At 39.7% G+C, this 16,023-nt stretch overlaps 1 protein-coding gene across 1 annotated transcript in view; it reads right to left on the reverse strand.

The window, feature by feature from the left end:
• The window catches only part of DCHS2 (dachsous cadherin-related 2), a 192,027-nt gene that overhangs the window by 106,064 nt on the left and 69,940 nt on the right, over positions 1-16,023 (reverse strand). The window contains exon 6 of the mRNA XM_006867930.1: positions 426-662. Coding sequence (XP_006867992.1) covers positions 426-662 — 237 coding nt within the window. The remainder of the gene's footprint in view (positions 1-425; positions 663-16,023) is intronic.

Genomic DNA, 16,023 nt, shown 5'->3' on the forward strand with positions numbered 1-16,023 from the left:
TATATATATATATCAGACTGTATATCTATCATGTAAATAAATTAATAAGAGCACAATGGTTCCATAGGATAAGCAAATCAAACTGCAAATCAAACAACGTTGGTGTTTCGAGCACACTAGATGCTTTTGTGGGAGAAAGATGAGACTTTCTGCTCCTGTTAAAGATGTGAAGTCTTGGTAACCCTACATAAGATCACTATGTGTCAAAACTAATTCTACAGCACCTAACAGTTCAAAACAGAAACTTGTAATAGAAACACTGATGAAATAACAAAGGAAAATGCACAATTTTCACTATATCCCTTCATTCTTCTTGTATAAGGTAAGATGGATAGAAAGAAAAAAACATATACAATTGTACAGCCTAAATATAATACAAGCAATACTCCAATAACAGATTTCAATGCAGCATAAGAAGTACTTACTCAAGGGCTCTGTTGCTTTCACTGTTCCAACAGGACTACCATCAGGCACATCTTCATAAATTGAGAAAGTATACTTGGGTCTTTCAAACTCAGCAGGTACCAGAGTTGTCGGAAGAATGTGTATAGTGATGTCAGCATTAACGGCAGATGTGAGTCCACCACCATCTCGAGCACAGACAATCAGCGACACTGTCGTAGATTCCAAATGGCTTAGAGTTGATGTTGAATAAATTATTCCTGGGTAGAGGAAAGAAAGACTTAATAAACAGATAACATGTAATAAATAGTGATCAGCATAGTAATGCTGATCACTTTTGGTATGTTTAGTCTACTTTCCAAACAAAGAAACTGAGTATATTCATAAAATGATAACCACATTTTCTCAAGTAAGTACTGTTTTCTTAATAGTTTAAAGATTATAAATCCTAGAAATATAATTTACCAGGAAAACAGAAAATCATGTTGCCTTTCTTTCTTAGACCTAGCTAATATCTCACTAGGATCCCTGGAGAAGGTACAACAGTTAAGCACTTGGGTGCTAAAAGAAAGGATGGCAGATCAAGCCTACCAGTTATTTCATGGAACAAAAGACCTGGTGATCTGCTCCCATAAACACCACAGCTTTGGAAACCTTATGGACAGTTCTACTATGTCATATAGGATTTCTATGAGTTGGTGAACCCGGGGTGATGGAATAGCAAAGCACACCCGAAAGTCCAATGTATTCTAGGTCAATGTGGTGGTACAAGATGACTACAATCTGGCCAGTCACTTACAGAACGAAACTAACATTTTATCTTCTGAGGATTTTGTCATTGCTCAGATTGTAGGCCAGCTCCCTCTCAACTGACTCTAGCATTATGTTGTTGTTGTTAAGTGCCATCAAGTCGGTTCTGACCCATAGCAACCCTGTATAGGGTTACCGAGGAGCAGCTGGTGAGCTTGAACTACCAACCTTACAGTTCAAACAGCTTTGCAGTCTGGCACATTAACCCACTACACCACCCCAGGACTCCATAGGGTAGGGGATATAATGCCCATAGCCATAGATAAGGAAACTTTAATAAGTGTTAAAACGATGGAAACAAGAGTAGAGAGCTAGGCCTATGTGCATAGTGTGTGTACGTGTGTGTGGCAGGGAGAGTTATGGTCATGTGAGGGAAAGATTCATAATGCTGAGAAAAGTGTTTTTTAATAGTGTTAATATAAAACAGAACAAAATTCACTTGCATCGAATTGATTACAACTCATAGATATCCTGTATTGGGTTTCAGAGGCTGTATACTTTGCAAAAACGGAAAGTCTCTTCTTTCTCCTGCAGAGCAACAGGTGAGCTGGAACCACCAACCTTGTAGTTTGATATCCAGGGCTTATTCTATGTAAGTGTGTTAGGAGAAGATATTTGAAAATCTGGGATGACACTGGTTTATCTATATTTGGATTTTAAGAAGTTTATTCTAATACAGATATAAAAAATGGTTCAGAAGAAGTTAATTCTGCAGAAAACCTGATTGTGGTCTTGTAGTGGTAAACATTAACTTTTTGTTGTTAAAATCATCAGGGATGTGAAATTAAACCTTTCAGTGTTTCTCTTTAATTAAAATTGAGTCAAATATAGAAAAACATACATCTGGGGAATTGGGAAGGTGGGGGTAAATGGAAGCACTTCTTTTATTCTTTTATACACATTTTTCATGGTTTGTTTTAGTGTTTTATGGTTAAATCAAGGACAAACTTGAATAATAAAAACACAAATTTATGTTAAATTGCATCAAAAGATATAATAAAGTTCTAACTTAGATCTTTGTATGATAAATATTGTGCTTTGGTGGATCACCAAATCAGTGTAAGACCAAACGTCTAAAATCAGGTGCAATAATAATTGATTACATGAAAAATGGCAGCAACTCTCCTTCCTACAGCACTCTCTACTCAGCTGGGTTCAATAATCACTATCAATGCCACACAGCACTCAAACACCATAACCACAGTGACAGGGTTTATTAGGGAAGTTAACAGGTTACGATTCAGGGTCAGAAATGCTCAGAGTACAGTTCTTCCAGTTAAGACAGCCTCTCTCTGGCCATCAGTCTCTTGGCCTGGCCTCTGCCCTGATCTGAAGGGTTACAAAGCAGTTATTTTTTTCTTTTTTTAAATATTATTGTGAATTGAGTGAAGATTTACAGAGCAAATCATCAGCATTTTCCTAAACTTGTTAAAAATCGACTCGACGGCACTTAACAACAGCAAAATGGACTCCTGGTATGGTGTTATAGGATCAGCACTGGACACAAATGACAAAGTTGGTGCTTCAAACCCACCAGTTACTCCTTGTAAACCCTCTACAGGGTCAGTAAGTCGGGATCAACTCAACAGCACACCACCACCATTCCTACTTTTAGTAGCTCTGGTAGTGTAGTTGATTACAAGTTGGGCTGCTGACTATGAAGTCAGCAGTTCGAATCTACCTGATGCTCTGCAGGAGAAATATGAGACTTTCTATTTTCACAAAGATTTACAGCCTTGGAAATTCTATACAGGGTCATTATGAATTGGAACCAACTCCATAGCACATATCCAGCACCATTCATATTTTAAGGAGTCTTGGTAGCATTGTAGGATAGGTGTTGGGCTGCTAACCAAATGGACAGAGATATGAAGCCACTAGCCACTCCATGGGAGAAAGATGAAAATGTAAAGATTTACAGTCTCAAAAATCTTATATTGCATTCATACTTCAAGGAGCCCTGGTTGTTAAACACTCTGCTAACCTAAAATTTGCTGCAGGACAAAGTATACCGCCTTTCTTTAGAGCTATTTAGGAAGCTCGTGTAGTACTATAAAAACAGATTGGACAGTAACGTGTGTGTGCCTTTAAAAATTAATACACAAGATGCTTCTCTAAAAATAGATTTCCTGTTATGTAAACAGTTTTGAAGATGAATATCAATTGAAATTTCAGAACCAGCAAATGACTATATTTAGGAGAACTGTATTCAATTAATTGAATCCCTGAAGATGAGATAAATGTGCTCCATATAAATTGTCTACATAAAGCTGTTTTGAGCATGTTTTCATCCTAGATATGAGCACAAGTAATGTCTCAAATACTCAAATTACTAATAAAATGTGCCATAGTAACATATGGTAAATTGTGATACCTAATAAAATAAATAGCTGTACTACATTTGCTCTGTTTAAAACCATTACCTCTGGTGAAATTCATCCAGTATTTAATGACTCCCCCCTCCAAATGCATAAACTAGCATTTTAAATTGAGATACTTTAATAATAAGGCTTGAGGTTTCAATGATTGAGAATGGGAAACAAGAAGTAACGTGTCATTCATATGATATTTTCAATGTTTTATCATTGATGCCACAGATATTCCATGAAAGAGAATTGTTTCTTATTATTTAAACACAATTTCACTGGTGAATGTCCATCTTGTTTGCCATATTATAGGTTCTCAATAAATTTGAAGAAAGGGAAAGGCAAGAGAAAGAGTGACCCTGTACTAAATATATAGGGTTAACTTTGTTAAAAAACTTCATCCTTAAAAAACTTGTAAAAACCGGTCAATAACCAAATGAAATGCAAACAATGTAGCTAAGGGAGTCCTGGTGTGGTGCTGTGGGTTAATGGATTGGGCCACAAGGTCAATTTGAATCACAAGGTTGGTGGTTCAAACTCACCAGCCGCTCCTTAGAAACCCTATCCGACTCAATGGCACTTGACAATAGCAAGAACTGTTATGAGTGGACAACACACTTAAAAGTCAAAGAAACAGTGTGGTGGTGGTGGTTATGTGTTGTAGAATCGGTTCTGACTCATAGAGACCCTGTACAGGGTTTCCGAGGCTGTAAATCTTTACAAGAGCAGAAAGCCTCATCTTTCTCCTGCAGAACAGCTGGTAGTTTAGAACTGCTGACCCTGAAGTTAGCAGCCCAACTTGTAACCACTATGCTACCAGAGCGCCTTAAAAACAGTGTTGTTGTTGTTGTTGTTAGGTGCCATTGAGATGGTACCGACTCATAGCGACCCTATGCACAACAGAACGAAACACATTGATTTTGGTTTGGCTCCTATTTCTAGCCACCCTACAGGACAGAGTCGAACTGCTCCACAGGGCTCCCAAGGCTGTAAATCTGTACAGACGCAGACTGCCACATCTTTTTCCCTTGGACCAAGTGGTTTTAATCACTGACCTTTCAGCTGGCAGCTGAGGACTTAAATGTTAACTATTATTAAAGAAAGGAGCCCTGGTAATGATGTATGATAAGCACTGAACTGCTAACTGCAACTTTGGTAGTTCAAGCCCACCGTTGAGCTCCTTGGGAGAAAAATGAGGCTTTTTTTTTTTTTTTTGCTTCCATAAAGATTTACGCAGTCTCTATATAACATTGCTAAGGGGTCCTGGGTTATTCCTGTTGTGGCGCTGTGGGATAAAACACTGGACCACAAGATCAGTTTGAACCACAAGGTTGGGCATTCAAACTCACCAGCTGCTCTTGAAAACTCTATATACAGTTGCTATAAGTCAGAACTGACTTGACGGCACTTAACCACAACAAGGGGTCTTGGTGTGGCGCATAGGATAAACACTGGACTGCTAATCTCAAGGTTGGTGGTTCAAACTCACCAACAGCTTCTCGATAACCCTATACAGGGTCGCTATGAGTTTGAACCAACTGGACTGCACCTAACAACAGTATATGGGTTGCTATTTACCAGTATTGATTAGATAATAGTGGACTTTATTAAAGAGACATTGCTTTGAACAGTGTATATAATATCCACCCAACGATATTACTTTATGGGTATAGGAAGCATGAAGGGGAAGGAGGAAGATGTTTCTAAAATGAAGTGCCTTGTTGGGAAAAAAAAAAAGAAAAAGGCTTTCAAGGCTTTGAAAAAAAAATACCATATATAAGTGTCTGAACATAAGAGGGTAATCACTCCAATTTCTGTTTTTCACTGGTGTTGTGCTGTTGATTCTGACTCATAGCAACCCTGTATAGGGTTTCCGAGGAGCAACTGGTGAGTTCAAACTGTCAACCTTGCAGTTCCAACCAACCTTGCAACCCGGTGTATTAACCCACAGCGCGATACCAGGACTCCCTATTCACCCATTTCTCATTTTATAGAATTCTTGGACTTAGAGACCATCACTTCTTGTTGTGTCCAAATTGTTTTTTATACATATGTATGTACACACATCTATATACATTGTTGTTCTTGTCAAGTGCTGTTGAGTCAGTTCTGAGTCATAGGGACCCTGTATAGGGTTTCTGAGGAGTGACTGGTGAGTTTGAACCACCATCCTCACAGTTTGCACTCCAGTGCCTATGGGGGCTAGAGGTGGTATGCCATGGAGTCAGTTCTGACTCATAGTGACTCTGCATAGAGTTTCTGATGCTATAAATCTTTACACGAGCAGAAAGCCTCATTTTCTCCCATGGAATAGCTAGTAGTTTTAAACTGCTGACCTTGAGATTAGTAGCCCGACTCATAACCACTATGCTACCAGAGCTGCTTTACATAAATATATGTACACAAGGGTGCATGGTGACTCTGCAAGATAAGCACTGGTCTCCAAACCACAAAGTTGGTGGTTCAAGCCCACTAGCAGCTCTGTAGAAGAAAGATGAGGCTTTCTCCTCCTGCAAAGATTTAGAGCCTCAGAAACCCTATACAAAGTCTCTGTTAGTTGGAACCAACTCTGTGACACTTAACAGGTTTTTACATATTTATATTTATTATATTTAAAGAAACAAAAGAGGAAATTACATACAGAAGTAGTTATATGATTGTTAATAGGGTCTTTTCAGATGTGGTCAAACTAAGGCAAGGTCATGCTGGATTACTTGTTGTTAAGTGTCATTGAGCCAATTCCAACTTATAAGGACCCTGCATAGGGTTTCCATGCTGAGTTTGAACCAAGGACCCTATGGTTCAAAATGACTTTGAAGTCCATTGCTTTATCCCACGGTGCCATACCAGCATTCTGTGCTGTAAGAGGAGTCCTGGTGTGGTGCTGTGGGCTAATGCGCCAGACTGCAAAGCCATTTGAACTGCAAAGTCGGTGGTTTAAGCTCACCAGCTGCTCCTCGGAAACCCTATACAGTGTTGCTATGGGTTGGAAATGACTCAACAGCACTTAACAACAACAACAACAATCCAGTATGAATGGTATCTTTTTAAGAAAAGAAACAGGCACAGAGGGTGAATACAATATGACTACAGAAGGCAGAGACAAGACTGTTGATTGTGCAATCCAAGGAATAACAAGGACTCTCTCCTACAGATCTCAAAGGGAGCAAGTCCCTGCTGACACCTTGATTTTTGACTTCTAACCACTAAAACTGAGAGACAATAAATTTATATTTTAGCAACTCAAGTTTGTGGTAATATGTTATGAAAGTCCTCATGGCCAGAGGTTCAAGCCAGATTCAAATGAGGGTGTGGAAGGAGGGATATCATTGCTGACATCACATGGATGCTGGCTGAAAGCAGAGAATCTCAGAAAGATGTTTGACTGGTTTTTATTGATTATAAAAAGGCTTTCAACTGTGTGGATCATGAAAAGTATGGATAACATTATAAACATTGGGTATTCCAGAACACTTAATTGTGTTCATGGGAAACCTGTATACAGACCAAAAGGTAGTTGTGAACACCTATATCAAACAAGTAAACACTTCAGGGTTTAAAATCAGGAAAGGTGTGCACCAGCATGTATTCTTTCACCGTACTTATCCAATCTGTAGGCTAAACAAATAAGCTGAGATGATGGATTATATGAAGAAGAAGGTGGCATCGGGATTGGAGGAAGACTCATTAACAACCTGCAATATGGAGATAATACAACCCCGCTTGCTGAAAGTGAAGAGGACTTAAAATACTTACTGATGAAGATCAAAGAGCACAGCCTTCAGTATGGACTGCACCTCAGTGTAAATAAAATGAATATCCTCACCACTGGACCAATAAATAATAACATCATGATAAACGGAGAAATGACTGAAGTTGTCAAAGATTTCATTTTGATTGGATACATCAAGGACCCTGTGGTTCAAACTGACTTTGAAGTCCAGTGTTTTAACCCACAATGCCACACATGGAAGCAGCAGTCAAGAAATCAAACAACACATTGCATTGGGGAATTTTATTGTACGAGACCTCTTTAAAGTGTTGAAGAGCAAAGATGTCAGCTTGAGGACTAAGGTGCTTTTGACCCAAGCCATGGTATTTTCAATAACCTCATAGGTATGTTAAAGTTGGACAATGAATAAGGAAGACGATAGAACTGATGTCTTTAAGTTATGGTGTTGGAGAAGAATATTAAAAGTACCATTTATTGCCAGACGAACAAACCAATCTGTGTTGGAAGAAGTACAGCCAGAATACTCTTTAGAAATCAGGATGGTGCAATGGTTAAGTGCTCAGCTGCCAACCAAAAGGTTGGTAGTTTGAACCCACTAAATTCTATAGAAGAAATATGTGGCAATCTTCTTCTATAAAGATTATAGGCTTAGAAATCCTATGGAGCAGTTCTATTCTATCTTATAGTATGGCTATGAGTCACACACATCTGAATGGTAGTTGTTTGTTGTTGTTGTTGTTGTTGTTTTATATACCTATTTCTAGATCCAATCCTCTCTTTTATTTATTTGAATATAATAAATGTACCAACTTTAGTCTAGTCAGGGTCTGATATGGAAAAAAAAAATCAAAGTAGGAATTTTAGAAAGATCTGATTTCATAAGCTTGGGAAAGCCAAGTCAGTCAAAAGCAGATGATGAGTAGTAGCTGCAGGAAGCAGTGACCTTCTCTAGGGCTTTAGCAACCAAAAGGAAGAGATAGTGTTAACTACCATTACAAAAGGAAAAGTAGGATAAACTGATGTGAGTGGTATCTGAAGCTCTGAGGGTGTGTTGAATGGGTAGTACCCAAAGTTCCAAGCAGCATCTTGTAACTGGGTCTCAAGCATCTGAAATATGACTCATAACAATGTTCAAGCCTCGAAAGAAACAGAACCCAGCAGGTAATCAGTGATTACCAACATGGTGGAGCTACTATAATCTCAGAACTGACCTGGGAAGGTGGTTCTTAGTGCCTCATGGAGCACTGCATAGTTGATACAGCTAAGGATGGTACTTCTGAGGACAAGGGCACACATGACACTAAAATAATGCAAGAGGAATGCCAACCTAAGCAGAAAGCATGAAAACAGTCCTTCTCTTGACTTCTGATTTCCTGCCAATGTCTCCCATTATCAGAATAAGATTTTTCTGGAACCAGTTGCCATGGTGTCCTGAGGTGCAAGCATCAACCAAGCAGTGCCCTTTCTCCAGATATTTAGGTTCCAGTCCTTTGCGTCATAACTTCCAAGATTATTATTTCTGTTACTATAACTCCTATTTCTGTTTTCCTGACTGAACCCCAACTGACATAAATTTCACAGATTCTAATTTGTCTGGTTTGGATTATTAGTTACATGAACTAGTTACTATGCCCTGTAGAGATGTGATACTTTGAGTGACATAGTCTTGTTCACATTCATGGAGTTAGTGACTGTGTCATTCCCACTCAACCACATAGACTGAAAGTGGAATGTGGATCCAAGCCAATATATGAATGGATGCTGGGCAGGCAAAAACTACAGTTATTTTATGTGAGATAGAAAATAGCAAGAACAATATAATGTAACTTCCTCTTGTCATTTTCTATCTCAGATCCTCTAGCTTTACTCCTTCATACAATCTACCACAACCTACCAGTAATCTGTTTTCAGTTTGTTCCCCTCTACAATCTAAGACCTACAACTTAAGGCAAAGACTATGTCTGTCTTATTCCTCCTGGCCAATTAAGACCCAGAACAATCCTGGGCTCATAGAAGTCACCTAGTAATGATTTGTTGAATATTGATTAGATGAATTGACAATTCAACAAACTGAGGGAAAAATCATTACATCAGGATTCGTAAACAGCATTACATAAAGATGCGTAATGTGGTGAGTTTTCCAGGATAAATATTAAAATTACTTTTACATTAAGACTTTCTGGTACCAGTGAAAAGATAAATAAAATAGAACAGCTTATCACTAAAAACAGATGCTGTCTATTCAGGTGGCTACCATTTGTCTGTCAGTTTTTAATACGGTGGGTTGTGTGTTGCTATCATGCTAGAAACCATGCCACCAATATTTTAAATACTAGCAGAGTCACTCATATTTGACACATTTTAGCAGAGCTTCCAGACTAAGACAGACTTGGAAGAAAGAGAGGCGGACCACTTCTAAAAGGTTAGTCACTGAAAATATTATGACTAGCAATGAAATATTGTCTGGTATAGTGCTGGAATATGGACATCTCAGGTTTGAAGTCACTCAAAAGGCACGACTGGGGAAGAGTTACCTACTCCATGATCTTAAAGATGTGGATGGAGCAAAGCTTTCAGGAGCTTCATTTACTGACAGAACTTACTCAAAATGATAAGAAATTTACTGATGGGACATTACTCAAAATGAGAAGAAATCATGAGAAATAATCATCAAGAATGAAAACATGGAATGTACAAAGTATGAATCTAGGAAAATTGGAAATCATGGAACAATATCATTAATATCAAATGCTAGTAAAATTTGGCTGAAGACAATTAAACAATGGCTGTAGCAGTTCAAAGACAGAGTCATGACAGAAAGTCAAACCAGATCGAAAAGAGGATATGGAGTAAAAGACATCACTGCTAATATCAAATGGATCTTAACTTAAAGCAGAGAGTACCAGAAAGATGTTTACTTATGTTTTACTGACTTTGCAAAAGCATTTAACTATAGATCATAATAAACTATGGATAACATTGCAAAGAATGGGAAATCCAGAACATATCATTGTGTTCATGAGAAACTTGTACATAGACCAACAGGCAGTTATTAGAATAGTACAAGAGGATACTGAATGGTTTAGAATCAGGAAATGTGTGTGTCAAGGTTATATCCATTAACTATACTTATTCAATCTGTATACTGACCAAATAATCCAAGAAGCTGTATTATGTGGAGAAGAATATGGCATCAGGATTTGAGGAAGACTCAGTAGCAACCTGTGATATGCAAATGACACAATCTTGCTTGCTGGAAGCAAAGAGGACTTAAAATACTTACTGATGAAGATCAAAGATTATAGCCTTCAGTATGGATTACATCTAATGTAAAGAAAATGAAAATCCTCATCACTGGATCAATAAACAACATCATGCAAAACAGAGGAAAAATTGAAGTTGCTAAAGACTTCAATGAATCCACAATCATTGCTCACGAAAGGGACATCAAGAAATCAAACAATGTATTGCATTAAGCTGCAAAAGATCTTTTTCAGGTGAACAAACAAGATGGTTGATAGGGTAGAAGTGCACTGAGGTGCTCCATCAGCAACAGCACAGAATACCGAACCAAGCAGGCTCAGGGGATGATCTCAGAACTCTGAATCACTTATAAAGGAATATTTAGAAAACTGGGAGGCTTACAGCCAGTGGAATTTGTAGCAGAAGCAAGATATCCAGTGCTTTCTAATCCAAGGTGCTCAGCTGCTCCCTTGGGCAAGACCAAACTGGGGAAGGAGCAGAGCAGCCACGGACACCTGACAGAACTGCGGAGATAAAGGAAGAAGAGTGAAAAGGGAAGCCAATCTCCTGATCACATCTACCTGGAGGCAAACAGAAAACATAAAAAATACCCAACTAAGTTTTAAGGCCACAACTAGCCACTGACTATGCCCAAAAAACAGAAACAGATGAGCATATCAGCACATGTCCAGAACAAGATAAAGTGACTGAGACAAATGACTTGGAGGCAGACCTACACTCCATACTTGAAGGAGAGCAGGCTTTGGAAGTGCCTGAGAAGTAATTCCAAAAAATGATTATAAAATGTATCAAAACACTTTACAATGGAGTTGAGAAAAATAAGGAAGAGGTCAGGAAAAGCGCTACAGGAACAATCAAATAAGATAGATACAGCACTGGAAACAATTCAAAAGCTACAGAAAGAGATCCAAATGATTAATAATAGAATATCAGAAATGGACAATACACTGAAAGGGCAAAGGAGTAGAATTGAAGAGATGGACGCTAGAACTAGTGAGCTGGAAGGCAAATCTCTCAATACTACTAAGATATAAGAGCAAGCATAAAAAAGAATAACAAAATCTGAAGAAGGTCTAAGATTCATGTTGGAAAACATGAAAGGGAATAACTTAAGAATTATTTCATTTTGGAACAAGAAGAATCACACAAGTGCACGGAGCAGATAGTTGAAGAACTTCTGGAAGAAAATTTCCCTAACATCCTGAAAAGGGAAAAGATAAGCATCCAAGAAGCTCAACGAACCCCAGGAAGGATAGACCCTAAAAGAAAAACACCAAGACATATAATAATCAAGCTCTCCAAAATCAAAGGTAAGGACAGAATTCTGAAGGCAGTTAGGGAAAAGAGAAGTGTAATATACAAAGGCAAGCAAATCAGAATAAGCTCGGATTTCTCATCAGAAACCATGCAGCAAGAAGGCAATGGGAGAGAATGGAACCCTACCCAGAGAAGCAGTGATGTCAGGGATGGAGGCAGAGACAATGACGTGGGGAGATGGAACAGCTGGAGACTTTGAGCCTGGAGAGAGAGAGAGGGGCGGTATTCAGATGACTGGGGGTGGGGGGCAGGCTTGCGGGGTATACCCTTTGGTTGATGGATGATGCATGGAAAGGATTGTAATCATGGCAAGAAAACGATATGCGACGGGATAAATGTGAAGCTGATGTCCTCCCATGTAAACTATCACATAATCCACAATAAAGCATTAAAAAAAAAAAGGCAATGGGGAGCCATATACAAACCCTGAAAGGAAAAAAACTTCCGACCAAGAATCCTCTACCCAGCAAAGCTGTCAATCAAATACAAGATGTAATCAAAACATTCCAGAATAAACAGGAGGGAGCTAAGGAATTTTGCCAAAGCCAACCCTGCAATTAAAAACATCCTAAAGGGACTTCTGTGGGCAAAGAACCAACAAGAATAGACAACAACCAGAGACTGATGTACATGACAGCATCACCCAGAAGTCAACTGATAAATGGAAGTGTCAAAAACAGAATAAAACTACAAGAACAAATTCAGAGGATCTTGGAGGTCAGTCTATGATCAAAACAATTACAATGTGAAAGAAGGTAAACACAGAGGAACAGAGATCTAGGTGGTGGGAAGGTCAGGTAAATTATAGACTATCTTAAATGGAGGGAAAAGTTAAAGGAATATAAGGTAACCGAAATCTGTACCTGGACCAAGAGGCAGTTGTTCGAACAGAGCATGGGAATACTGAATGTTTTAAAATTGGGAAAGGTGTGCGACAGGGTTGTGTTATTTCGCCATACTTGTTCAACCTGTATGCTGAGCAAATAATACGAGAAGCTGCGTTCTATGAAGGAAAACGTGGCGTCAGGATTGGAGGAAGACTTATTAACAACCTGAGATATGCAGACGATACAACCTTGCTTGCTGAAAGTGAAGAGGACTTAAAATATTTACTGATGAAGATCAAAGAGCACAGCCTTAAATATGGATTACAACTCAATGTAAAGAAAACAAAAATCCTCACCACTGGACCAATAAACAGCATTCTTATCAATGGAGAAGAGATTGAAGTTGTCAAGGACTTCATTCTGCTTGGATCAACTATCACCAACACTCGTGGGAGCAGCAGTCAAGAGATCAGACGACGTATTGCATTGGGCAAATCTGCTGCACAGAAACTTTTTTAAAGTATTGAAGAGCAGAGATGTCAGCTTGAGGTCTAAGGTGCGCCTGACCCAAGCCATGGTATTTTCAATAACCTCATATGGATGCGAAAGCTGGACAGTGAATAAGGAAGATCGTAGAAGAATTGACGCCTTTGAGTGTGGTGTTGGAGGAGAATACTGAAAGTGCCATGGACTGCCAAAAGAACCAATAGATCTGTTTTGGAAGAAGTACAACCAGAGTGCTCCTTGGAGGCCAAGATGGCTAGGCTTCGTCTCTCATACTTTGGACACATTGTCCGGAGAGAACAGTCGCTGGAAAAGAATGTCATGCTGGGTAAGGTGGAGGGTCAGAGAAAAAGAGGAAGACCCCCAACGAGATGGATCAGCCAGGTGGCATCATTGATGGCGTCAAGTGTGGCGGCGGTAGTGAGGTTGGCCCAGGATCGGACATTGTTTCGTTCTGCTGTGCATGGGGTTGCTATGAGTCAGTTCCAACTCGATGGCACCTGACAACAACAAGGTAACTGCAATGGTGGGATTGGAGTGGGAGATCTGGGGGAAGTGGACGGAGGCAATGGTAGAGCACAGAGTAAAGGCAGACACATCACAGTTCAGGCGTTGGGGAGGGCAATACAAGAAGGGAGAGGAGGTGGAAGAACAAGGTAGATAGGGGAACACTGAGACAGGTTTGCATGGGCTAAGTGGGACAGAGGTAAATAGTGATGCATGCTTAACCTTGGAACAACAGGATTCTGTGATACAGGGATCTACACATAGTTTGAAGAGAGGAAATAATACTAAGATGCTTGACTGTCTTATGAATATCAGTTTCCCTTGCCAAGTGTCAAGTAAAATAGACACTTGAATGGTATAGAAAGGAATGTCGGTAAACCTGATTACAGAAAACTTGTAAGCCCATCTTCAGCCTATAACTGACTGGAATACCTAAAAGGAGTTCTAGAACTTGCCCAGTGAAATATGCCTTGTACAAAGCCTTCAGAGTATAGGACATTAGATAGAATCCTGAGTCCCATTCAGAACCTTCTGAGGTGTGACATTCCCACTAGAAAGAACAAACAGACCAACCTGGAACAGCTAGAATGACAGAAGATGCATCTTCAAAGAAAGATCATCAGGAAAAAAACAAAACAAAAATGACAGTATGACTGGCTACTGCAAGAATAAGTAAGCTGTTCACCGGGAAGCCATCAAGGCAATCAAGTTCCTTCAGGACAAACCCCTCTCTAAGTCTGAAACTCAAAGGGAACACATAAGCAAGCATGTAAGTTTGCTGGTGAGCACATTGGTCTACTGGTAAGTGGAAGAGAGGGGAAAGGCAGCAATGAAGAAAAGGGCTGAGTTCAATCACGGTCCATTGACTCCTGTTGACCTGGAGATGAGAGAGAGAAGAGAAAGGGCTGCTGGTCCAATGTGTGGTGAGACCTGGGGACACCTGAGCCCATGGAGAAGGACATTGCCATAGTTGGCTAGAGCTAAGAGTGAAGCATCCAGCTGATATGAAGTGAGCGGAGAGGCATAAGAACACCCAAATTTGCAGATAGTAGGAGCTCTGGTAGCGTAGTGGTTACGAACCGGACTGCGAACCTTAAGGCCAGCAGTTCGAAACTACCAGGCGCTCCGCGGGAGAAAGATGAGGCGTTCTGCTCCCGTAAAGATTTACAGCCTCGGAAACCCTGTACAGGGTCGCTATGGGTCGAAAACGACTCGACGGCACTTAACAACAACAACAACCTCTTTGACCTAGTCTCGATGGTTTGATAATCAGAACTTGACTAGAGAAAGATTTAAAAAAAAATTTTTTTTTTTGATAAAGGAAACTAGGGTAAATTGCTACAATTTGATGAACTTGACCTATACTCATGGAGATAGTAACTCTTAATACAAACAGAGCGGGAAGGAGTCTTCACATCAAGTATCAATACTATGCTCTCTGTACACAGGGTATAGAGGGACAGGCAACTTAGACATTGGCTACCTAGAATGAGGGGGCGGTAAAGGCACGAAGTGACTGGCTTACAAGGTTTTAAGAGGGAGTTTAATTTAAGAGTGTGTGGGGGAAGAAAGTGTCCCTGAATAGTTGGCATCTTGTCTAGATTTGTTGTTATTGTTATTAAGTGCCGTGGAGTGGGTTCCGACTCCTAGTGACCCTGTGCAGGGTTTCCAAGGCTGTAAATCTTTACGGGAGCAGAAAGTCTCATCTTTCTCCTGCGAAATGACTGGTAGTTTCCAAGTGCCGACCTTGAGGTTAGCAGACCGTTTCATAACCACTATGCTACCAGTGCTCCTTTTTGTCTAGATAGGTCTGATTAAAAGAGATGGGATAAGATTCTTATGATTCAATAGTGAGTAATTTTTTCATGACTAATTGCGACTGTCACAACTGCAAAGGTAGAAGTTTTCTAACAAAAATGGGGGAACAGTTAATCTTACAGTCCAAAAACAAAGGATCCTAGGACCATCAAGGGAGAACACAAGCGGAATGTGGGACATTATCCAGAGAAGCAGTGGCAACAGAAATGGGGACACGGAGAGGGACACGGCTGAGGACACTAGATTCATGGGAGGAAATGGACTAAGAGATGGTGACCATGAGGCAGACTTGCAGAGGAAGGTAATCATTGTGATGAAACATGTACGATTTGTTGAATGTAAAACTGATGATCTGCCCTGTAAATGTTTACGCAATCCACAATTAAAACTTAAAGAAAGGGGGAAAGCGTTAAAAAAAGATTTTCCTCTTGATCTGGAGCATTTACAATAATATACTTCAACAACAGCATTTAGG

This window comes from Chrysochloris asiatica, unplaced genomic scaffold (genome assembly GCF_000296735.1).
Source record: "Chrysochloris asiatica unplaced genomic scaffold, ChrAsi1.0 scaffold00112, whole genome shotgun sequence".
Taxonomy (NCBI): Eukaryota; Metazoa; Chordata; class Mammalia; order Afrosoricida; family Chrysochloridae; genus Chrysochloris; species Chrysochloris asiatica.